This window comes from Cannabis sativa, chromosome 6, assembly GCF_029168945.1.
Source record: "Cannabis sativa cultivar Pink pepper isolate KNU-18-1 chromosome 6, ASM2916894v1, whole genome shotgun sequence".
Taxonomy (NCBI): Eukaryota; Viridiplantae; Streptophyta; class Magnoliopsida; order Rosales; family Cannabaceae; genus Cannabis; species Cannabis sativa.
The window spans coordinates 4,616,622-4,640,891 of NC_083606.1; the positions used below are offsets into that span (position 1 = coordinate 4,616,622).

The 24,270-nt window shown below is 32.7% G+C and overlaps 5 protein-coding genes and 1 long non-coding RNA gene across 8 annotated transcripts; 3 read left to right on the forward strand and 3 right to left on the reverse strand.

The window, feature by feature from the left end:
• Nucleotides 1–1,355: 1,355 nt before the first annotated feature.
• LOC115694869 (pathogenesis-related protein PR-1-like) lies at nucleotides 1,356–2,175 on the reverse strand. The gene has a single exon (XM_030621972.2). It carries the CDS (start codon nucleotides 2,066–2,068, stop codon nucleotides 1,511–1,513), a length of 558 nt encoding a protein of 185 aa, XP_030477832.1. The 5' UTR covers nucleotides 2,069–2,175; the 3' UTR covers nucleotides 1,356–1,510.
• Nucleotides 2,176–5,330: 3,155 nt separating this feature from the next.
• Nucleotides 5,331–6,821, forward strand: LOC115694870 (UDP-glycosyltransferase 43-like). The gene has a single exon (XM_030621973.2). It carries the CDS (start codon nucleotides 5,371–5,373, stop codon nucleotides 6,778–6,780), a length of 1,410 nt encoding a protein of 469 aa, XP_030477833.2. The 5' UTR covers nucleotides 5,331–5,370; the 3' UTR covers nucleotides 6,781–6,821.
• Nucleotides 6,822–7,432: 611 nt separating this feature from the next.
• LOC115724626 (pathogenesis-related protein PR-1) lies at nucleotides 7,433–8,306 on the reverse strand. Its single transcript, XM_030653956.2, has one exon. It carries the CDS (start codon nucleotides 8,238–8,240, stop codon nucleotides 7,629–7,631), a length of 612 nt encoding a protein of 203 aa, XP_030509816.2. The 5' UTR covers nucleotides 8,241–8,306; the 3' UTR covers nucleotides 7,433–7,628.
• A 3,369-nt stretch (nucleotides 8,307–11,675) lies between these two features.
• Nucleotides 11,676–17,365, forward strand: LOC115725001 (uncharacterized). Its single transcript, XM_030654397.2, has 10 exons — nucleotides 11,676–12,185; nucleotides 12,972–13,039; nucleotides 14,342–14,412; nucleotides 14,567–14,842; nucleotides 15,444–15,604; nucleotides 15,694–15,749; nucleotides 15,863–15,915; nucleotides 16,001–16,115; nucleotides 16,651–16,748; nucleotides 17,013–17,365. The coding sequence occupies exons 1-10, from the start codon at nucleotides 11,827–11,829 to the stop codon at nucleotides 17,082–17,084; spliced, it is 1,329 nt and encodes a 442-aa protein (XP_030510257.2). The 5' UTR covers nucleotides 11,676–11,826; the 3' UTR covers nucleotides 17,085–17,365.
• Nucleotides 17,366–18,256: 891 nt separating this feature from the next.
• Nucleotides 18,257–21,504, reverse strand: LOC115725000 (CBL-interacting serine/threonine-protein kinase 21). 3 transcript variants are annotated; one of them, XM_061116915.1, is made up of 14 exons: nucleotides 21,340–21,504; nucleotides 21,178–21,240; nucleotides 21,031–21,102; nucleotides 20,856–20,963; nucleotides 20,687–20,761; nucleotides 20,537–20,590; nucleotides 19,962–20,087; nucleotides 19,788–19,877; nucleotides 19,589–19,714; nucleotides 19,407–19,514; nucleotides 19,193–19,312; nucleotides 19,025–19,090; nucleotides 18,874–18,948; nucleotides 18,257–18,782 (listed from the first exon to the last, which is right to left on the reverse strand). In XM_061116915.1, the coding sequence occupies exons 1-14, from the start codon at nucleotides 21,502–21,504 to the stop codon at nucleotides 18,672–18,674; spliced, it is 1,359 nt and encodes a 452-aa protein (XP_060972898.1). In that variant the 3' UTR covers nucleotides 18,257–18,671. The 3 variants fall into 3 exon arrangements, with proteins under 3 accessions (XP_060972898.1, XP_060972897.1, XP_060972896.1); XM_061116914.1 differs by having other exon boundaries at nucleotides 19,788–20,087; nucleotides 21,193–21,240; XM_061116913.1 differs by having other exon boundaries at nucleotides 19,788–20,087.
• On the forward strand, nucleotides 18,445–22,956 carry LOC133038718 (uncharacterized). The gene is made up of 2 exons (XR_009688236.1): nucleotides 18,445–18,517; nucleotides 19,983–22,956. It is a non-coding gene; the product is annotated as an uncharacterized LOC133038718 (long non-coding RNA).
• Nucleotides 22,957–24,270: the final 1,314 nt, after the last annotated feature.

The window sequence follows — 24,270 nt, forward strand, 5'->3', positions numbered from 1 at the left end:
AATGGCCTTTACATCTTGGATGGGAAATCAGTAGCAGGAAGTGTTGCACCAGCAATCAACAACTCAAGCAAAAGTTCAATTAGGCTCTAGCATCTCAGACTTGGCCAAGTCAGCCAGAGAGGACTTCAAGGAAAATTGGAAAGATAAGATTGAGTTTTGTGATGAGTGTGTGATTGGGAAAGCATGCAAAATAAAATTTAGTAAAGGTGAGAATACTACTATTGAAATGTTATCCTATGTACATTATGACCTATGGGGACCCTCCAAAATACCAACTATGGGAGGTGCATACTACTTTATGAACATAATAGATGACTATAACAAAAAAGTGTGGGTGGCCCTTTTGAAAAGCAAAGACCATCCCCTTCTGACTTTCATCAATTGGAGAAAACTCTTGGAAAACCAAACATGCAACAAGTTCAAAGTCCTCAGAACTGATAATGGACTTGAGTATTGTTCCAATGAGTTCAAAGCTTTTTGTGCAAGAGAAGGAATCATGAGACATAGAACTATGGTGAAGAACCCTCAACAAAATGGAGTTGCTGAGAGAATGAATAGAACACTCATGGAAAGAGTTAGATGCTTGCTGCTAGGAGCAAGCTTGAAGAGGCCATTTTGGGGAGAGGCTCCCATAACAACATGTTATCTAATAGATAGGTGTTCTTTAGTGGCTAACAACTTTAAAATACCTCTAGAGATGTGGATAGGGAAGCCACCCAAGTTTGAGCATTTGAGAGTTTTTGGTTGCACACCCTACGTGCATATCAGACAGGATAAGTTACAACCAAGGCCAATCATAGGGCGCCACCTATAGAAAGTGTTGAGCACCACTAGTGCTCAATAGCAATGCTCTTTTTATCGCATGCTTTCCTTTTTTTCCTTTTTTGATTTGTGGGTTAGCCTTTGGCAATGAACACTCGCATTACATGCTTTAAAATAAAAAATAATTAAAATATTTAAATGATTAAACTAATTAAAATATACTATATTAAGTGCTCTAAACTTTTATTTTAAAATTTATTATGTATACTCTACATTTATAAAATATTCATTGTTATAAATATATATAATATTTTTTAATTTCTTTATATGGGAATGTTTGTATACATCATTTATATATTTAAAATTAATAAAATACATTAAAATTTGAAAAAAAAAACAAAAAAAAGTAAAATTCTGGTAATGTATTTTAAAGAAACTAGCGTATAATGTAATATAAACGTTTGAGGTAAAATAAAAAAATAAAAAAAAATAATAATATAATTTAGAGTAGAGAAGCTGATGAGAGTCGATGAATTTTTGGTGTGTGGGATGTAATTACAATATATCTATATAAAATGTGAGATAGAGATATATGCTTTTAATGGTGATTAACTAATTGGAAAGTAATCCAATCTTTTTTTTCTTTTTGAAAGAAAAATACTCTAATAGTGCCTCACTAATTGTTACATAAAATCATTAGTACATAATATGTACCATGTATCCAATATTTAATTATTAGCTTAAGAAATTAGTAGGGTTTCTCACCAAATACATTACCCACCGGATCATAGTTACAAATCATAAATGTATCTTTATTGTCACAAATAACCCTAGCACAACCCACTTTCTTAGTATTCCGCCACACAATTTGTGTATAATGGCCACACATTTTGCCATCCGCGCAACTATTACTATCGTACGAGTAGTTATTTTCCTCCTCCATCCATATTTTTACAGCATCTTTTGGAGTCCAATCAGAGCCACTACCCTTAAATATGTTCTCCCCGAGTGTGAATTGGCCATCCTGAAAGGAATGCTCTAGCTCACAATCAGATTTTCTTTTCAAGGCCCAATCTTGCGCGTATTTAGCAAGTTTAGAGTCCCACATGAGCGGCATCAACCCTTTCTTGGCACGAGCCAAGCCATGCGCAGCCAGAAACTTTGACTTATCAGCTAGATCATGTGAAGCCCCTTTCGTCTTATCATTAAGATAATTCGATATTTTATCATCTAAAGATTGTTGCGAGTATTCTATTGTGCAAAGAATGAAGAGCAACAACAATGATAAGAAATGGGGTTTCCCCATTTTTTTTGGGGGAGGGGAGTGGGTTTGTAGGGATTGAGATTGTTAGACAATATTGAAATATTTTGTAAATGTTAGTGTCTTGATAATTAATTACATATATAGGTGTTTTTTGGAGGGTTATTTTTGTATGCATGACACAATAAGACTTAATTTGGTTGTGTTGCTGAGATGTGTGTTGACTAATTTTGATTGGTGAAAAATATAGTATTATTATTTGGATGGTTACCATGTAATTACATTGGTTATAAATTGTTGTGATATAAGTCTCACCTCCAAGTCTTAACCACAATTCATTTAAAAACTTCTGAGCTAGAGAATTAGTAAAGGCTAATTTAAGTTAATAATTATTTTCTTCAGATAGTATATTGTTAAATATATCTTAATTTAATTGAGTAAAATAGTAAACACAACTACTTAAGTATATTTTCCATAAAATTTGATAACAGTCATACAAAATATAGAGAACCCTTTTAGGCGTAACAAATTAGGGATTATTTCACAAATACACAAAATTAATAAAAAAAATTATAAAAATACGATTTCATAGAATTTTAAATATTTTTATAATTTTTTTTATTTTATTTACAGAAAATATGGTCTTTTTATGTTATACTCTTGTTAATTTGTTATTAATTTTTTGTTACCTGTATGTTATTTTTTGTTGTTGTAGTACTTTTGATGTTATTTAGATGTTATTTTTATGTAGTTTTCATGTTGTTTTGTGTTATTTTTATGAAAAATAGTAAAAAAATATATAAAAAAAATCTTTAAACATAAAAAATGTAATTTTTTTTATAAAAAATAGTACCTTATGTAATTATTTTAATAAATTATTAAGAATTTTCCAAAACATGCATTATGGATATAATTAATATTTAATTATGTATAGTGTAGTTCTAGTTAGGGGTGGGCATCCGATCTAATCCAACCTTTTTTTTCTCATCCACTCCAATCCAATTAGTAATTAGATTTGGAAAATCATCATCCGATCCAATCCAATTAGACCTCAAAATCCAATCCAATCCAATTAGTAATTGGATTGGATCGGTTTTTTAATTGGATATCCAATTACACACCTAAATTTCAATATTAACTTAAAAATATAAAGAAAAATACGTAAAAAACTAACTATCACTTTTATTTAAGTTTAATACTTCATAAATATACTATTCTTACAAGTGTATTGTAGCTAAAAGTTTTAAATAATTAAAACAACAACATTTCTAAGTAATAAAATAGAACAAAACATCATGAAAATAAATACACTAAACAATTAAGTGTTACAAATTCAACATACAAAAAAATCTAATAAAAATATAATAAATATTTATTATATTTTTCAATATTTTTTATTATATAAATAATTTTTTAATATATATAAATGTAATTGGATTGGATCGGTTTTTAATTGGATTTTGAGATTGACATCCAATAACCGATCCAATCCAATTAGAATCCAATTTTTAGCATCCAATCCAATCCAATTGTAATTGGATATCCAACTTTTTGTAATTGAATTGGATTGGATCGGTTCGGTTCAATTGGATTGGATTGGATGATGCCCACCCCTAGTTCTAGTACTGTACACAGTACATCAATCAATTTTATCATCCCATTAGCAAAACTTAATTATTAGGGCAAGACTTGTGTGCATTATTGTCAAGGATTTTTTCACAACACCAAATTAGGTGAGTATTTAAAGTTATTTATAGTATAAAATTAAAATATATGTGTGCGAGTATTGGCGAACCCAAAAATAAAGATGAAGGGGACTCGAACCACTGACTTATTATATATGTGTAAGGTAGCTTAACCAAGGCCGCCTTTGAAAATTTATGGGCCTAAGACAAATTTGATTTTGGGACTCTTTAAAATATATATAAATTTTTTTAAAAAAAAATAGTGTTATGGGCGGGTAACTTTTACAAAAATATTAGAATTTGAAATAACTTTTACAAAAATATTGTCACACAGAAATGTTTACAAAAATACTGTATTTTTATAAAACACTAGAAGAACACAAAACAGAACAACTCAAAATACCAGTAGAACAACTAAAAAACACTAGTAAAACACCAGTGAAAACTTAACACAGTATACTACAGTATGAAATTTATAAAAAAAATACAGTAAAAAAGTAAAAAATACCGTCTGGCAATATTTTTGTAAAAAAATGACAAAAGTTAGTATACCATGTAAATTTCCTATTTTTTTTTTCGAGTACTGAGTTTACTAGGTCCAGGTCGGGCGGGGCCCAAATGTGTATCCCTAATTTTAGTAATTAGATAATTTTTATATTTGTTGTAATAAAATCTATTAGAAAAATCTTAATTGTATATGTTAATGGGATAATATATTATAACAAAATTTTAATTACACGTTCAGTACCAAAATGAATAACTATTTCAGTACAAATTATATTATTCTCCATGTTCGTATCGTGTCGAGACCCATATATAACAAGTACATGCTTGACCCGAACACGACCTGTTTAATAATCGTGTCAAAAAATAAAATCCGGACACGACCTGTTTATAAACGGGTTGACACGACACGACTCGCGTAACCCATTTATAAGCATATTTTGTTTAAACATGTCAACCAATAACACGTTTATGAAGTATTCAACAGGTTTATAACCTATTTATGACACGTTAAAGTACTAAAATAACTTTAAATAGGTCATTAACAAGTCAATATCGTGTTAGCCTTATCAACCCAAACACCACTCGTTTATTAATAAACGGGTTAGACGAGTCAACCCGAACACGACCCGAGCTCATTTAAGGCAAACCCAAACCCGCTAACTCTCGTGCGGGTTTCGAATCGTGTTATCATGTCTAACCTGTTTTACCGGCCCTACCCAATGTGGCGCCCTAACTAACTAAAACCAAACGGATAAGACTATATTGTGTCCATACAATATGGGTTTTAGCATACATCATAAATTGTTTTGTACCTTATATATATATGAACCGATCCAATTTACGAGGACACTCAAAACATAAACAAATATTTTCTTTACAAATAAATATTATAAAATAAAAGTAGTTAGCAAAAAAAACACAACTTGCATATAACTTAGCGTTATACGTGGATCTGCACACATAACAATATATATTATATATACAATTTACTACTTATTATCTCTTCAAACTCAACAATCAGCTGATAATGAATGCTATAAAACGAGCCAAAAACTCTCCTACATCACTTCATCTACAACATATATGAAACCATTATTAATACGATATATATTTTTTTTAATTTCGAAAACTAAATTTATTAGTTAAAAAAAAAACATGCAAAATCACGTATTCTTAATCGCCACTCCAGGAATCGGCCTTCTAACCCCAACCGTCGAATTTGCTCGCCGCCTAATTAACCGTTATCCCAACCGTCTAACCGCCACAGTACTCCTAATCCCGGTCCCACAATGGCCCACCATCCATTCCTACATCCAATCACTCCACGCCACGTCATCACCATCACTTAACTTCCTCCTCCTCCCTTTTGTGGAGCCACCCTCACCCGATCAATTCCCCTCTTACGTGGCCAATATAACTGCGCTTGTTGACCAGCAAAAAGTCAACATAAGAAACGCGATTGTTTCCGAGTCAAAAAAACGACGAGTCGTCGGGCTGATCGTTGACTTGTTCTGTACTTTCGCTGCTGACGTGGCAAACGACTTAGATGTTCCTTCTTACCTATTTTACCCTTCTCCCGCGGCTTTTCTCAGCTACGAACTCGAGTTGCCGATTTCGAACTCGAATCTCACTTCTGACGAGTCACTCACTGAGTTAACTCTTCGTGGGTTTGCTAACTCGGTTCCTCGACGAGTTCTTCTCCGGTCGGAGATGGAGCGGTGTAAAAATGGTGGGTTTTCTGTCCATGTGGACCATGCTTGTAAATTTACCCAAATGAAGGGTATTATTGTAAATACAGTGCAAGAGTTGGAACCTTTCGCTTTGGACTCGCTCGTGTCCAATGGAGCCCCGAAGATTTTTCCTATTGGGCCTGTTTTGAATCTAAACGGGTCGGGTGAATGGAATTTAAATGGAGCCCCGAAAGAGAGAGTGATTAGCTGGCTCGATAACCAACCCAAATCTTCAGTGGTATTCTTGTGTTTTGGAAGTTGGGGTAATTTAAGTGGGCCTCAAGTGAATGAGATTGCAATTGGGCTTGAACGATCTGGGCTTCGATTCTTATGGGCCTTGCGTAAGCCGTCTAAGTCTGAAATAAATCCTTCAATTGACTTTTCAAATTTTGAAGGAGTATTACCCAATAGATTCTTGGAACGAACGGCTAAGATTGGCTTGGTGTGTGGATGGGTCCCGCAAATGACTATCCTCACACACCAAGCCATCGGAGGGTTCGTGTCTCATTGTGGTTGGAACTCAACTCTCGAAAGCTTATGGTGCGGTGTGCCACTTGCCACGTGGCCAGTTTTCGCTGAGCAACATATGAATGCTTTTCTAATAGCGAAAGAGTTGGGATTATCGAGTGAGATTAGGTTGGATTATGAAGACGGTGTCGATTTGGTTTCGGCCGAGGAGGTTGAGAAAGGAGTAAAGAAGTTGATGGAGAGTGATAACATTTTGAGGGTAAGAGTAAAAGATATGAGAGATAAATGTAGGGTAGCCATGGAAGAAAATGGATCTTCTTACTCATTTTTGGGTGATTTGGTTGAGGAATTAACATCACATAATTGATGTTTAATTTAAATTTACAACTACATACTAATTTATGTTATATAAAATCAATGCATGTCAATTGTTGTTCATTAATTTATGTCTTCCATTTGGTCATTTTAGTAAAATTTTCATTGGAAAATATGAGAGTTTTGCATTCTTTGAAGATTGTTTGGTGTAGTAACTAAATGTTACACAAAAATGTCAAATATGTAAGTAGTCCATCCACAGTAAAACTTCTACATCTAAGAAATCACTTACAATTAGAGTTGGGCTAAATTAAATACTTGATCTGACACATATTTGTCCATAATAAGAAATTGCCACTTTGGTGATAGATCAATAGTAATTGTACTAGGTGAAAACATACTTTTTCTATAATGTTCATTGAATATGAGAAAGAACAGAACATCTACATTTGGCTAAGTAGTTTGAGAATATACTCAAAAGCCAAAATATGTCGAGTCGTGTTTAGTTAAAGCATAAATATTTAAGTTGAATTCTCGTTGTAAAATGTAAAAATTGAAGAGAGATTTAAAAAAAAAAAATTAATTGTACTTTTTAATAAATATTAGTAAAAAATTTAAGATATAGTATTTTAAAAAAAAAATGTGGGAGCTTTCTAAAATATAGTATTAAAACAATTAAGCTTCTTGGTGTCACAACAAGAGAGTTTAATCAAATAACCATTAATTTCTATTTTATTTTATTATAATCACAATCAAACACAAATGTATATTGTTTCATCAATCTTTTATACGAGTACATACAAATATATATATAGAGAGAATATATAATCCAATATATAATAGTACTTATAGTATATATATATACCTTATTAATTATAATTAATAATCTACCTAATTAATTTAATAAGGTCTTTCACCAACATAATTCCCCACAGGATCATAATTACAAGTAATGAAAACATCACCATCGTCACAAACAACTCTAGCACACCCAATCCTCCTAGTGCTCCGCCACACAACCTGCGTGTAATGCCCACACATCTGCCCCTCGGCGCAACTATTCGCCTCGTAATTGTAATACTTCTCCTCATCGGTCCACGCATCCACTGCGTTGCTCGGCGTCCAATCCGACCCGCTTCCCCAAAATATATTCTCACCTAACTTAAAATCCCCCTCGGGAAACGAGTGTTGTAATTTACAATCAGATCTTCTTTGTGAGGCCCACCACTGAGCGTACTTTTGGAGCTGCCCGTCCCACGCTAAGGGCAGCTCCCATTTCTTGGCACGTGCCAAGTTGTGCTCGAATAAAAACTCTAGTGACTCCCTTACGCAGCCCCAACATAACTGCTTCGAAACTCTGTATATCGTCTCGTTGTTAGGCATTACTGGTGCTTTTGTTGGGTATTGTTGTTTTTTGTTGGTTATTTGAGTTTGTTGGGCTATGCTGTTGTTGGTGATGATGATGAGTAGTAGAGATGTGAAGAGAATGAAGAACAAATGGGGTTTGGCCATTTTGAGATTTGTGAATTGTGACACTCATTTTCTCAATCTCATTAGCTCTTTTATATTACTTTTTTTTCTTTTTTGAAGAATCTGTTATTTGAATTTTACCAATTATATATATGTGTAAATTAAATTTTTGGATTTTATTCCTTATATTATAATAGATGTAAAATTATTTTATGTTGATCACCACCAACCACAACCACAAATAATATCAGAAAATGTTTTATTAATTATTAGGATGGTTTTTTTTTTTCTTTTTTTCTATATAAGAAATAATATGTAGTGTGATGTGTTGGATGATTTTGATTGGTTGGTAAATGAGGAGAGGAGGGTTTTGATGGGGACGTAGGATTTGGAGGATTTTGCATGAGTACATGTGATTCGTATATAAAATGTTAATAATATATATGATTGGATTTGGAAAGCTTTAAAGTTTCTTTCTTCTCGTGAAGGAAGATTTTGTGTTGCCCCGTGAGTTTTTCATGTTTGTATTATGGGACATTAGACCCCACCATATTGATCATTCCACAATGTGTGTGACACGTGTTACTTGCATACTATGAGAAAACATCAGGAAAGAGTATTAGAGTTAGTCTCACATTGCTAATGTGTAGAAATAAATTGTGACGTATAAGATGAATGGGCTACTCCTCCTATTGCTAATTGGTTTTGAAATAGAACCAATCCATCTTATTCTCAAATTCGCTAATGTGAATAGCAGTGTTTTCAAGTTACTTCGCAAGTTGTATTGGTCATAGCTTCAATGAATATTGAGAAACAATAGGCTATTTTTTTGACTTCCAAGAGACAAGAGAAGAGCCTAAAAAAATACAATAACCAAAAATGGAACGCCTTGTATATATCCTGGCAGCCACCCTAGTCTGTGTCTGAGAAGAAAGACACGAGAACATTCTGAGGGGAAAGGATGGTTTCTGCATAAGCAGAGAGTTTTGTAGTTGTTTTGGATGAGAAAAAAATACCTTGACCCGGAGTAGCTTTAAGATATTGTAGAACCCTTTGATGTAGCATGTAAATGGGGTACTTGGGGAGAAGTTAGAAATTGACTCAACCTATTGACAGCATAAGTAATGTCGGGTCGAGTAATGGTTAAGTAGATAAGTTTGCCAATGAGGCTTCGATATGAAGTAGGATCGGATAAGAGCTCGCCTTGATCTTCAGTGAGTTTTAAATTTGGCTCCATAGGTGTGTAGGCTAGTTCTACACCAGTATAACCTATATCGGTGAGTAGTTGAAGTGTGAATGATTGTTGTGATATATTTATGCCTTCTTTAGAACGAGTATTTTCTAAGCCAAGGAAGAATCGTAATGAATCAATGTCCTTGAGTTTAAATTTGCTGTCTAAGGACTCTTTGAAGGAGGTGATGACAGTCGGGTTGTTGCTGGCAATTAATATATCGTCAACATAAATGAGGGCGGTAATAAAAGATGTTGATGTTTGCCTTATGAAGAGAGAATGATCTGATGGAGATTGTTTGAAACCATTATTGAGGAGTGTGTTCTCAATTTTTCATACCATTGGTGAGAGGCTTGTTTAAGGCCATATATACTCTTTTGTAATTTGCAAACGGAGTTGGGAGGACAAGGGTAACCAGTAGGAACTTTCATGTATACTTCTTCATGGAGGTCACCATGTAAGAAGGCATTATTGACATCTAATTGGTGGAGAGTCCAATCATTCATGGCTGCAAAATATCAATAGATCTTTTATTTAAATAGTTTTCCTTTAAATTAAATAATTATTTAATAATATATTTAATTAATAATTAAAAGATAATTCACTTAATTTAATTTAAATTATTTAACTCAATAAAATAATTAAACTAAATTAATCATGAACATTTATATGTCACTCTACACGTGTAGAATAGTCCTACACGTGTGGGTCATATTTTAAGGTCCAAAATTAGTTTCTCAATTTTGTCACAAATAATTATTATTTATTCTGCCAATAAATAATAATGGATTAATTCTCATAAATCTCTCATTTCACAAGGATTAAAATAAATATTATTTTCTCTAAAATAATACATTTTCTCTTCAATTTCTTTCTTTAATATTATTAAACTAATTAATATAATTTTATCCAATAAAATTAAATAGTTAAATACTATTAAATATACAATTTATAATTGCCATAATTAATTAAAATAATAATTTCACAAATTACTATTTTGCCCTTAAAAATTTATTTCCCATGAAAATTAATTCTCACTCGAAATCCATTTATCAAATAAAAAATTTCCATGTACAATGCTGTATAAATGTGACTCCGTGACCATGAACCTATATTTCAAAGCTCAAATAAAAAAAAAAAAAAACTAAGATTACCATAAATCTCATCAGCAAATTAATTTCATTTATTAATTTCATTATTATTCCACTATAAATATGAAATTGTACTCTTTGACAATATGAAATTATATTTATAGAATTGTTACTTGTAGTCAATTAATATAATCAATATAAGTACCTCTCTCTAATTATTACTTCATAATTAGATTTGGTTAACATACAATTTTACCCTTCTAATTATCTCTTAATTCTTTATGTACCATTAGTTCAATATGAACAGTTTATCTATAACTTATTATAGATTTAGATCCAACTGTTAGCACTCCCAGAATTAACATTATAATGGAACTAATATTCGATCCGTTAGGAAAGTTTGAATTCCATTATAGTATAACATGTTCCCAGCCACTCATGTTATTAAGCTCCCAAAACAGAAGTTGTAAGAATCATATTCTTTGAGAATAACTTTAATAAGTGAATCAAAAAACTCAATGAACACAAACAGGAGTTCATGTATACTCAGGATTCAGGCTGATTTACTATTGATTATCATTGTGATATGATAAATTCTTTTGATAGTAAATGACAAGTTTGATGAAAGATGTGTTTATTACATATCGATCAAGTCATGCATAATCTAATTTATGTAACCTATTAAGTTTTGGTTAATTAGGATTTTTACCCCCTGAACTTTGACATGTACCAAATTATATCCCCTGAATTTTTCAGGTCATTAAAAATTTCCCCTAAACAATTGAGATTGTTGGATTCAAGGATTTTCGTCTAATTTCATTCAATTTTGCTAATATGACGATTGTCCATATACTAAATTATGCCTCCGAACATTAATATTTACAAAATCATGCCCCCTGGATTTTAACACGTACCGAATTGTGCCCTTAAATTTTCATCAACGTCACACTTTTTTTAGTAAAATTGGACAAAAGTCCTTAAATCCAACAATCTCAATAATTTGAAATGAATTTTTAACAACCAAAAAATTTAGAAAGCACGAGTACATATCAAAGTTCACAAGGAAAAAATCTAAATTAATCTTAAATTTTTTTGCCATATTTATGTAACTTAACTTTTTCTTTTTTAGGTAATATGTAATCTAACTTTATTTTTACCATAAATATTATGTAAATAGCCTTAAAATAAAATAAAAGGAAAAATAAATAGTAATAATAATAATTATTTTCCATTAAAACACTAAAACTCGCTGTGCCACTGATTGATTCAGCTCAATTTGAAAAACGGTTGGATTACGTTCTCGCACATGATCGCCGTCAATCCTCCTCCGCCGCCACTCAAATTCTCAGTTCACCGACCCGATTGCAACCCCAACCCGACCCGGTTACATCACCACCGCAACAACCACCACCACCATCGCTATCGCCGCTTTGACTGTTGCTTCGCCTTGAGCTCGCTGAGGCGATCGGGGAACCTCATGTTCCCCGGTAATTGGTCATGGCCGCCGGATTTCATCTACGGAAGGCGTGGTGGCTCGTCGTACAACCGAATCGAAGATGAGTTGAGAGCCGAAGCTAGTAGCAGCGTCGGCGGTGGTGAGGATGTTTATAATGATAGGGCTAAACCTGAGCATCTTGTTATTATGGTCAATGGAATTAATGGAAGGTATGACTGTAATTTGATTACACAAAATTTAATTGCACAGTTAGGAACCAAATTATGATATTCTTTGTTGTTGCTTTTAAATAAATTTTCTTGGATTAGTCAATGTGACCTTTGAAATTCAGGGGAAAATATTGAAAGAAAACTGTTACTTTCCAATTGGAACGCTTATGTACTATGTAGTAAGGCGTTTGGGTTGAATTGTTGGGCAAACGCCTTAACTTTAACAAAATTACTATCAAGTAGTGATGTCAATTTAACCTTTGAGGAAATGGGGCAGGACGGATCATTTGCTGTCTCTGAAAATATTAAACGAGGTTTAATGTCTAATATAAAAATATATATATATTATTAATATCAATACTATTTACATATTTATGAACCCATAAACGGGATTTTTCTTTTATAATTTTGGATTATGATTGTATCTCAATTTTTTTTATCTAAAATATCAATTTTAACTAAATGGGCCTGTTTGGATTCCACACTGCAACAGACCCCTGCCCTGTCCATCGGGGGAATGAAATGGGGTGGTGGGGTGGGGGATGAGGACGAGGCCTATTGACATAGCCATCACTACTTAAAAGGGTGTACTTGGTTAGTGTAAGAAGAGGTTTTTTCTCTGTTCTCAAGGCACATAAGTATTAACACCTTTGCATCTTTTCCATGTGGTTTTTATCATGCTTCCAATCACTTTAAAATAGTTATCTTTTTAGCAAACAGTGATTTTACCTCTTTAGTGCATTTTATCATGTTGCAAAGTAGTTAAGGAGCGATCCATGTTTTCAGTGATGCAGATTGGAGATATGCTGCAGGCCAATTTGTCGAGAGGCTTCCTGATAAAGTATTTGTACACTGTTAGTGCTTCTTCTCTTTTGTGGCTGATCAATTATTTATGCATTTGGTGATTCTCTTCTTCTCAGTGTATTTTCCAAGGAGTATATTTCAACTTAGTTCTTTGGGGAAATAAGAAACAAAATAATCTTATCAAGAGAAGAGAAAGAAAATAAAGAACAAAGGTGGAACCGTGGAAGGAAAATCCATTTGTCACTTCACTTCTATAAGAATACAAGAAAAATTAAACTGCATTCTCCCATTTTCATTTTCTTTTGATAGCCAGTAGTCTTATCTCATTACACATCAGCCTTTTAGCTTTCACTTTAACAAAAGAAATATATTATTGAAGACTTCGTTATCATATCATGCTTTCATCTTTAAGAAATACCCATGACAAGACACTAATTTCTTCTTTGAAGTTCGATAGTTATCCAACCCTTTCAATGGAAGGTATTGTTTGAAATTAATATGCCCTAGAAGTAAGCGGCACACAAGGTTTAGGGATAAAGAAGTAATTTGCTTTATTTTGTGGATAACATATGTTTTTCTCCCTTTATATTTGAACTTTAAAATTAGTTGCTTATCTAACTTCCACGATGAAATTTCATCCTTATAAACCTCATTTTGTGCCATCTGAAATCCTTGAGTATCGCATGCCCTTTTTTTGTTTACCACTACACTTTTACATTAGTTACACTAAACAAGTATGCTATATGCTACAATACTTCTCATCATTAACTTATGCACAATATTTATCTCACATTGACTCAAGAGGGGTATCTTAGATGGCAAGTACTATGGTTTGCACTTATAAGATTGAGATTTGAGAAATATTGTAGGATTAGGTGAAGTTAAAAATGTATAAATTTATAATCTATATATATTATATAATATGTGTATCTCACATTTATAAATGATACTCCTTTTGATACTGTTCTTAAAGAAAAATTGTGAACCACACCACTCTAGTTTCATATAACATTGTTCAAAACTCCATCATTATGTATTGTTTTCCCTTTCTTTATTTATTTTTCAATCTAAATGACCTCCTATCTCAAAAATTGTCTTTCATGTCCGCATGCTCTATAATTTGTGATTTTCAAATCTCATTCTGTTGTGTTCTTGTCACTTGAGACTAATTCAAGTGGGGTTGGGTGCTGTGATCTCTCATGTTCCCACCCTCGTCCAAGAAAATGTGGAAGTAATATATTGATCTTTCCACTTTCCTTACCTAAATGGCAAAACCTTTAATTGTTATTGACATGCTTATTTCTTACCAAAATTGCAAAAGGTTCCTTATTACCATAATTGTATGTTTACAGGCAGTGCATGTAACTATGCAAAATTAACATTTGATGGTGTTGACACTATGGGTGAGAGGCTTGCTGAAGAGGTATTTTGGTAGTATATAGGCATTAATGACCTTGAAATCTCTAATATATGAATCTCGATATCTTGAATAACTTTGTTTCGATGATTGTCAATCAATATCATATGCCCCCCTAATTTTTTTTAACAATATGAAAAAGTTTCTATTGTAAGTGCAGGTGTTGTCTGTTGTTTCTGAAAATCCTAGGATGCGGAAAATTTCCTTTGTAGCTCATTCTTTAGGGGGCCTTGTAGCAAGGTATGCTATCGGAAGTCTGTATAAATCTGTTCCAAAATCAGAGCCTTCATGTATAAATGGAAATCACTTAAATGAAGAAAACACAAACACTTTAATGCCTAGCCTTGGCCAATGCCAAGGTAAAATTGCTGGGTTGGAGCCCATGAACTTTGTAACCGTTGCAACTCCACATCTTGGTTCAATAGGACACAAACAGGTAGATTACTAAATGCCTCCCTTTAGTTTTACTTGCATTAGTGAATGCGAGCACATTTAAATGTGCAAATGTGTTACGATGCTTGTGCTGATGAATTTCATGTATGCATTTACATTAACGTGGTTGAATGAAATACTAAATTTTGGGGTAGTTTCGTGGATTAGAAGCTGTAAGTATTTTAAGCTTTATCCCTTTCTGATCTACCATGAGATTGAAATCTCTGGATTTAATTTATCTTAATCCCTTTTCATTTTCTCTAGCTGTAGGTGATATCTTATCTTCATCTGTAATTTTCCTTTTTCTAAATTAAACAATTCTCTTAAATAAAAGAAAAAGACGTGGTCGGATAAAAAGAGTAAAAGTCGGGCAGTCACATTGACATGTGTAATGAATTTGTGTCTGCACTGCACTGTGTATGTGTCTTTTAGTGAATGTTGTGACATGAGTGTGAGTGCATTGACATGAACACAAAGAGGTAGTTTTATTCTATTATTATGATTGTTGGGGTAAGCCTTTTTCATCAATGATCTTTGACCATTTTGCAAGCATATAAAAACAACTGATTTTGGAACTCAGTAGTGTTTTTTTTTCTTTCTTACAGCTACCCTTTCTTTGTGGTCTTTCTTTTCTTGAGAAAAGTGCTCCACAAACTGCACACTTGATTGTTGGGAGGTCAGGGAAGCATCTCTTCCTTACGGATAATGATGATAAAAAGCCCCTTCTACTAAGAATGGTTAATGACTGCGATGACCTAAAGTTCATGTTAGTGGTAGTATGAGTTTTTCACTTTGTCAATTTCTGTAACATTTGGGTCTGTTATGTAATTTGTGTTATATTATTGTTTGTTTCAGATCAGCATTACGTGTATTCAAACGTCGTGTGGCATATGCAAATGCAAATTATGATCGTATCCTTGTTCATTGATTCTGTTTTCAACTTGTGATTGACTGTTTTATGCACTAGTGTGATTTGGTCTGTCCTTGCATTTATAACTCTATGTTTTTCTTCACTCATCTAAAGACATGGTTGGTTGGAGAACATCATCCATAAGGCGTCAAAGTGAACTTCCAAAGGTAATTCCTTTTACAGTTGATGGATGTAATGTTCCACATGCATATAATTCCAAGCTAAACTTATTCTTTCCACACTTATTTCCAGTCAGATCAACTTGTTGTGTCTGATATAACATATCCACATATTGTACGTATTGAGCGAGAGAGCTCTCACTATGAGCATAATGGAGTGCCTTCAGAAGAGATGCTTGGTTGGGAAGGTTTGGGGATTCTTCTGCTATTCTCTTGCTGCATAATTACTGTAGTAGTTGTTTGATTTTTGTGCATCTTCTTGCCATTATGATTTGCTCAAGTATGGCTAGTACACTGATAAGACCTGATTTTCCGTTGTACAATAACAGTAGCTAAAACAAGAACAATAGAGAAAAATAGAGGAAACTTGTGTATATGTTGATATTAGAACCAGAGAATTAGAGACAATGTCCCTAGGCAATTCAAGAGGCTTAGGTCCTCTCCATGATGCAGAGAGTGCTTCACTCCAATCCTTGCATACTCACTTTATTCCCTTGCACACCTATTTATACTATTTTATTCTACACTCAAAACTATCCTGAATACAATTAGTCATACACCCTACAAATGGTATTTTTGGCTGCAAATACAATTTTTTTTACTTATATAAACCTATATCACTATATAATTTTCTACTTTTGAATTTTGTGTTATTTTAATGTTCTTTGTTCGTCAATCGGTTTATTTTGGTATGTAATGAGCACTTGTCTAATGTATATGTAGAGGAGATGATCAGAGGTCTCACTCAAGTATCTTGGGAGCGCGTAGATGTTAGCTTCCAAAAGAGCAGACAAAGATTCATTGCTCACAATACAATCCAGGCTAGTTCTGTATACTCTTAATATTATGCATGTTTTAATTTGCTTTGCTATTTGGACTTTCTTTTATCTCTTTTACATCTAATGATTTCAATTTGTAAAGATTAGTTATAGTAACATGCTTGCTTCTTGTGTATTTCTTTACTGAATGAAACTTGTCAAAATGACCTAAAAGTCTTGAAAAGTAAGAACTGAAGACACATTGATAAGTGATATATTTGTTTGAACTATTAATTGTGCTTATACATATTCTCTTTCATGTTACAGGTGAAGAGGTATTGGTTGAATTCCGATGGTGTTGACGTGGTTCGCCATATTATAGATAACTTCCTTCTATAGTGTCGTTTATAAGTTTTTTTGTCTTGTTTTTTTTATCCGATAGGTGGCTAATGGCGGTTACAGCTGCCGCTTTTTCCCCCTCTAGGAAACCTTTTTTTCTTTACGTATCTTGTAATTTGTTATCCAGTGATGTAGTATATTAAACCTTAACATAGAGACGTGAGAATGTCTTGTATTGCAACTTATTGCTTAACACCTCTCATGTGCAGATTTTTGTTTGTATTAGCTTTTCAGCCTGTAACTTTTTTGTTACTGAAGTATCACACAACCCTTCAGCTGAATTACATCTTATGCTGTTTCATTGTTTGAGTTTTGTATGCATTTAGTTAATGCCCATAACTCAACTCAGTCAAAAGAGAAGAGGAGAAAGGAAAATAAAAAGAAGCTTGTTTACATGACAGTTTTACTTCCACCAAGTTGTATGGATTTTCCTTTTCAAATTCTTGTTCGTTTAGTTAGATAATTTGATCAAACTGCGCATGGAGTAGCATGTCTATTTTGATATGAAAAAGTTGTGAAGAAATTTATTATCTTTTCTTCCTTATGTTGTTACTTTTTGTTTCATTTTCTTCTTGTGGAATGGACATATAGCAGTGAAAGAAGAATGCTCCATCACATGGGGTGCTGACAACCACCCAAAATTGATTTAAAGGTTTCTGGATGTACTTTGAACTGTTTCTTTTTCCATTTTTTTTTTTTTTTTTTTTTGAGAGAGAGGCCTGAAGATGTTCCAGAAATGATATGCACATGTATATCTTATTTTCAAGTTCTTTACTTCACTAAAATTTTGTGCAAAGTATTTGTTGCAAAGATTTTCATCTTTAAAGCCCTTCAAATTGCTGAAGATGGTCTAATCCTGGAAAACTGCATCTTTATCAAGGTAAAGAACCTTAAGGGCTGGTATCATATATTTCTGCTCTTTTTTTTACATCTTAATGTCATGAATAATTATAAATAAATGTGGTACTTTAGTAATCCTTCATATTGATAAAGATGTGATTGTAGTCATTGCTCTGATTTGTTGACCAAATGGGTGATTCTATTGATAAAGTTGTTTTTCACTTTTGAGAGAAAGCCTTGAAGCATGCCTATAATAGCTTCCTGGACATTTTGATTAAATCACTGAAATAGGATTTCTATAGGTGCCATAACTGTATATTTTGATTCTCAACTTGGAAATATGCTGCAAGATTTATTAATTTAAACTATAAATGGAGAGAATGTCAATAGTGGTCTAGATGTTAGGAACTGTGAGTTGGTCCTGAACAATTGATCTCTCTCTCTCTCCCTCATTAATGAAATGAAGATGAATGCTTTTATTTTAGTTTAGTGTTTGTTTAAATACAATTCGGTGAAAATTTATTTCTGCAATTTTTCAGGATTCATTTGGAGCCGGGTATGACAAATGTTGTAGCAAAAGAGGCAAAGACAAGGTAATCACTATGAAGATGAATAACCACTACAATCTTTGCTTTCTTTTGAACTTATGTCCGGGAAGCTGGATGTAGGAAAAGAGTAAAATAGTTAGCCAGATATAGGGATGTTTGAAAACATTGTTAGGTTGACTCTACAAAGATGTGTTGCCTATCACCATTCTTTTTCTTGTGTACTTTTGCTGTTACTGTTGACTTTGTCTGGCTCTTGTTTTTGTGATGATTCGGGTTTATCAGTCAGCAGACTTGATAAACTTTTGCAAAACTGATCATTAGAATAGAAACATTGTGTTACTTACAAAAGTACATAGAAGATAATTTCAAACACATTAATTAACTTTAATTTCTCATCATACTTCTCTGTATACTCCTATCTCCCCTGTAGATTTTGATATTTCTATAACACAATTATTTGGAGTAACTGCAATCACCTGAAACTTTCCACATTCAACAGTTAGACTGAAGTTACTTGCATGGTACAATACAAGTTTATCACTAACATATTACCTCTGCTGATAGTTCAATATATGATCTACAACATCTTGTCATTTTCGTTTTTCGATGCATTTTCATCTGATAAATTTGGATTAAGAAAAGAATTATTGTCTGCTTTATCTATTGAATTTATATGTATATGGACAGAGTGAAGCATTCATGACTGAAGAGTATTTGCACCTTGAAGTTGTTCATTCTTTCTACTGATAAACTAACATCTGTTGCAGCAGCTTCTATTTTCTTTATGGTTTCATGAATTGCATGCTCCGACCCAAACTTTGTCTTCTTGTTGTTGTCATCCTATATGTAATATCAAAAAAGGCCTCATCATTATTCACTTAAGAAAAATGTTATTCATACAAGCAATGGGGTGTTTTGTTTGGTATGTACTTGCCTTTTCCTCGAAAAGACCTGACAAATCAAGATCATTTGACATGGCTATCAATTGGAAAGCATTTATAAAACTTGATGATTTGAGCGTATTCGTCTCAGTGAAATTCTCCTGCAAAAATTCTTCAGGCATTGATACAAAATTTGTGTTGCTGCATTGTCATGGGAATGTACTAATCATTTTACCTCAATTGAGTCAAAAGCTGTTTTAACATCATCTAAGTCAATGTCCTCGTAATGTTCATTGCTGCAACTAGGAACATAATCCTTCTGAAACCATTCATCTTCAATGATCTTTGGAATTGTAATTCTCTGTGGAATATAAGTAACTCATTTTAGTAGTCACTACAATCAATGGAATAGTATGATCTGGAGTGTTAATTACCTTTATGGAATTTGGCTCAAGTAGTCTAGAGATTAGCTTCTTTTGCCTCTCTGTAAACCATTGTGGACATTCATATTGTGCCCTGGTTATCTTTGCATGCAGAGATATCAGTTTAAGAGTTAATTTATACAAAAGTTTAAATTGTGGATTTATCATTAGAGTTAAATTGTGTACCTTCTTATACAAGTACAACAGGTTGCGGTCGTCAAATGGGAGACAACCAGCTAGTAATTCAAATAGTATTACTCCGCAAGACCAAATATCTGCTGCAGCACCATCATAGCTCTTATTCGCAATTAGCTGTTGATTAATAGATGAAAACAGTATCCATGAGAATGAACGACAACCAGGTATAACTTTTAGCTATTATAATTTGCCTAATTTTTATCACATTCTGTTACACCTTAATATTAGTCTCATCAGTTGATTAACATTTTAGTGGCTGAGATGATTGTTTAAGTGTGTCAAATACTAGATTGGTATTGGTTGGCTAGTTAGGAGTCTTTGTTAGTGTAGCCTATTTCTAAGAGGGAGTCTTATGGGGTATGAAGTTTAATGTGAATTATTTAGAGTAAAATATTGCTCTAGGGAGAAACCAAACTATTCCTTTGATATCAATAAATTACTTATTCTCTAATTCTTTCAAGATTTGGTTTGGAACATTAGTGTATCACTTTCATTCTTGTTCTTAAAAATTAACTTTGATTATTTTGATAACCCAAGAAAAACAGAATTGAATCATTTCTTACCTCGGGTGCTACGTAGCTTGGAGAGCCACATGCTGTAGATAACAGGCCACCTGGCTATTAAGTTGCTAAGAATTTCAGCCAAGTACTCACATATTTGATTAAAACTGGTGATGAACAGAACAAAATTGTAAGTTTGCATATGCTATGTACCTTATGCATTAATGCACTTAGTCCAAAATCCGATACTTTTATATTCCCTTTGCTATCCAAAAGCAAGTTTTCTGGCTGAATAAGATGCTTAATTGTTGTCATTCATTCTATGTGGCTTTCCTGAATACATAGAGTTAAAAAAAATACAAACTTGTTGTGGTTTACAGACCTTTAAATCTCTGTGATACACTCCCTTGTTGTGGCAGTAGTCTACCACATCAATCAACTGTTGAAAGAGTTTTCTTGCCTCAGATTCGTTTAACCTCTTGGAATATAACTGCAGATTTAGAAGGATTAGAAACAAATGATGTTTAAGAAAGAAAAGCTTTCGAAAACCTTCTCACCATCTTGTCTGAGAGTTGTCCACCGGGGACATATTCCATGACGATATAGATTTTTGTCTTTGTGCCTATAACCTGTTAACGAAACCAAACTAGAAAAATATAGTAAAGAATAGGCAAACACTTAAGTTGATTATTACATATACATACCTCATGTATACGTACAATGTTGGGGTGATGTAGAATTTTCATTGTTCTTATTTCTCTTTGCACCTAATAAATTCATTTACATACATACATATACATTAATACTATTCATTTGTTTATTGTTGACAATATGGATATATTACTATAATAAAACAAATTTCATGCCTGGTGCATTAGATTAGTGTTTTGGACCGTGAGTTTATCAACGACCTTGAGTGCAACATACTCCCCAGTAGTGCTATCTACACCCAGCTTAACCTTGGCAAATGTACCTTCGCCGATAGTCCGACCGATCTCATACTTTCCTATCATCTTTTTGCCAAATCCCATTTTCTTAATTGCCCTTCAATAAAACGCCTTTCTTTCTTTCCAGTACTAACAGTCAACACTTGCTTCAACTTCCTTGTCCGTGGTAGCTAGTTTTTGGTTCAAAAGTTTCCTCATATTTTTTGAGTTGGGTCTTTGCTTGCTGACTAGTTGGTTAGTACGTGGTTATTGTTGACTGAAGAGAACTATAATGTTTGAATGGAAGATACATACATATATATTTATATATATATATATATATATATATATATGAGAAATGTTATTGTCAACCTTCCGTATTTGAAAATACATCTTGGAATATTTTTAATTTTTTTTTTGTGGCGGTGTTCGTTATATTTATAATATTATCTCTGTAAATTTTGGAAATATTTCCAATAATTTACAGTGCTGAAAATAAATTTGAAGTATTTTAAACACGTGTGATAAATTGAAATATCAAGAACTTTATTTTCAATACCATAAACTATTTAGAATTTTTCAAAAATTTATCAGAATATTGTAATAAAAAATATTTTGGCATGTGATTTCGAGTATGAAGATTGGCTAAGAGATTGTAATTAATACTTTTCATATATTATTAGGTATAATAAATATTGAAGAGTAATTATTATGGTTTTGAATATTTCCTATACATCATTTTCAGTAAAATATTTGAATAGTGTTGTAAGTAATGAATGAGGGTAGTTCATTCATACCATTATAAGCGTCATGATGATGGTACTTGGTCCTGCAGGGTCAACTCAATTTGATGATGAATTGTTGGCCACAAAATAGGTAATGAGTGAAACATAACACAATCTGTTTTTTCTATTTTCAGTGATTAAATTCTTTCGAGTGAATATTCAAATTTGTGGGTTCACTTTCATGTTGAAGAGAAATAATTTAGTTAAGGTATGAATTTGCTAATTTTTGAAGTATCTAATTCGAGAACTCCATTGACATGCCCCCACCATAGTTAATTGAAACATTTTTGACAAAATCAAGCTAGGATAAATTTTGTCTTGTGTAAGTTAAAGTTCTATTATTTTGTCAAGTACATCAGCTTCAAATTACATATTTTACTACGTTTTTTTTGTGTGTGTTGTGGTGAGTTATGAGTTCAAGCTCTTTAGTGATTCAAGAGGTGGAGGAAAGGTGGTTAGATTTTCATGTGGGTGAAGATGAAGAAGGAGAATTGAATTATGATTTGGTGGAAGATGAGATTGATGCAAGTTGTGTTTGGTGGGAATGCTTTTGTTTGATGTTGCTATTGATTTCTTGACTTTCCAACAAAAGATGGCAATTTAGGAGTGTTCATCTACTCTAATCTGCATTCTTTTGCTTATAGTGCATCCGATCCGCACTAAATACGGATTTTATATTTTGGATCCAATCCAATCCGCACAATAGTTCAAATTCAATTCAATTCGCAAAAGTACGGATTAGATCGGTTATTTTAGATTGGTTACTTTGTTATTTAACATTTATTAAAAAAAAATCGCATAATTAACAAAACAAAACAAATTATTGTTCTTTTGTGTCTTCAAAAATAAATTAAAATAAATAAAATAACAAATTTAAAAGAAGAAAAAAAAAATTGTACGTAGAAAAAAGTGATTAAGTTTGTTTTAAATTATATTTTTTATATATAATAATGGAATATAAATTAAATCTATTAAGTTTTGAAATATATTTATATCGCATGTAATAGATTCTTAATAATTATTTTTTTTGCATTAAAATACTAATTGCATATATAATTTGTTTTAAATATATGTAAATATGTGTGGATTAAGTTGGATCAGTTACTTTTACATATCAATTAACATCTAATCCGCACAAGTGCAGATATTCGCACTTTGCAGATTGGATTGGATTAGATCGTGCTGATTAAATTGTTTTGGATATTTTATGAATATTCCTAGATGGCATCTCTTTGGAAACCAAACAGGCGAGTTTACATCAAAAAATTAGAACCTAATTTATATATATTTGAGTAATTTGCGGCATAACTTCTATAAGTATGTAGTTTATTGCAACTAACTCCCAATTTTAAAATTTTGGTGGTAAAGTCCCCTAAACTCGTGTTCACAGTATACACGTAGCACAGTTTTATTGGTCCACGTAAATAAATATTTAAAAAATAATTTGAAATTAGGAAAATAAATAAATTTGAAATAAAAAAAATATAAAATATAATTTAATTAAAAACTAAAAAAAAAACCCTAATTTTGAAACCTATTTTGCACCCTCTCCCTTTCAGCCGCATCTCCCACCTATAATTACACCAACCCTACCATTTGGAATCTCAATCTTCTTACTCGAACCTTGAAATCCATACGAAACTCGTATCGAAGATTGCGAAGACAGAGAACCTTGTTGTCCCTTATAATATGCATATAACTCTCACAAACTTACGACCAATCTTAAATACAAAAACAACAACAAAAATAAAGAAAGAAGACGAACCACTTGGAGAATCAAAGCCACTGTCACCATTCTCAACCCTAGGGCGCTTAGTATCGAGAGAAGAAGCCCCAACCCCAGCACCACGACTAGCGTTATTAAACAAGCGAGCGACAATCTCCTGCGCTCGTTGCTTGGCCAACTAGATCTCATCGACCAGTGGAGGAACATTGTTGTAGGAGTCGGGAGAGGAATAAGTGATTGGGGCAAAGATTCTAGTGGGTCGACGAGGCGGTGGTGGAGTGGTTTGTTCTTTGTATTTGCATTTGTTATTGGTGATAGAGTCTGGACCAGAAGAGTACTGACTAGAAAAAGAAAAAGAAA

Coding starts and splice junctions, on each gene's coding strand:
- LOC115694869 (XM_030621972.2), bottom strand. CDS start 2,068: ATGGGGAAACCCCATTTCTTATCATTGTTGTTGCTCTTCATTCTTTGC.
- LOC115694870 (XM_030621973.2), top strand. CDS start 5,371: ATGCAAAATCACGTATTCTTAATCGCCACTCCAGGAATCGGCCTTCTA.
- LOC115724626 (XM_030653956.2), bottom strand. CDS start 8,240: ATGGCCAAACCCCATTTGTTCTTCATTCTCTTCACATCTCTACTACTC.
- LOC115725001 (XM_030654397.2), top strand. CDS start 11,827: ATGATCGCCGTCAATCCTCCTCCGCCGCCACTCAAATTCTCAGTTCAC. Junction 12,186..12,971: donor GTCAATGGAATTAATGGAAG/GTATGACTGTAA, acceptor CCATGTTTTCAG/TGATGCAGATTGGAGATATG. Junction 13,040..14,341: donor TGATAAAGTATTTGTACACT/GTTAGTGCTTCT, acceptor GTATGTTTACAG/GCAGTGCATGTAACTATGCA.
- LOC115725000 (XM_061116913.1), bottom strand. CDS start 21,504: ATGGGATTTGGCAAAAAGATGATAGGAAAGTATGAGATCGGTCGGACT. Junction 21,103..21,177: donor ACATTGTACGTATACATGAG/GTATGTATATGT, acceptor TTTCGTTAACAG/GTTATAGGCACAAAGACAAA. Junction 19,715..19,787: donor TTGAGCCAAATTCCATAAAG/GTAATTAACACT, acceptor TATATTCCACAG/AGAATTACAATTCCAAAGAT.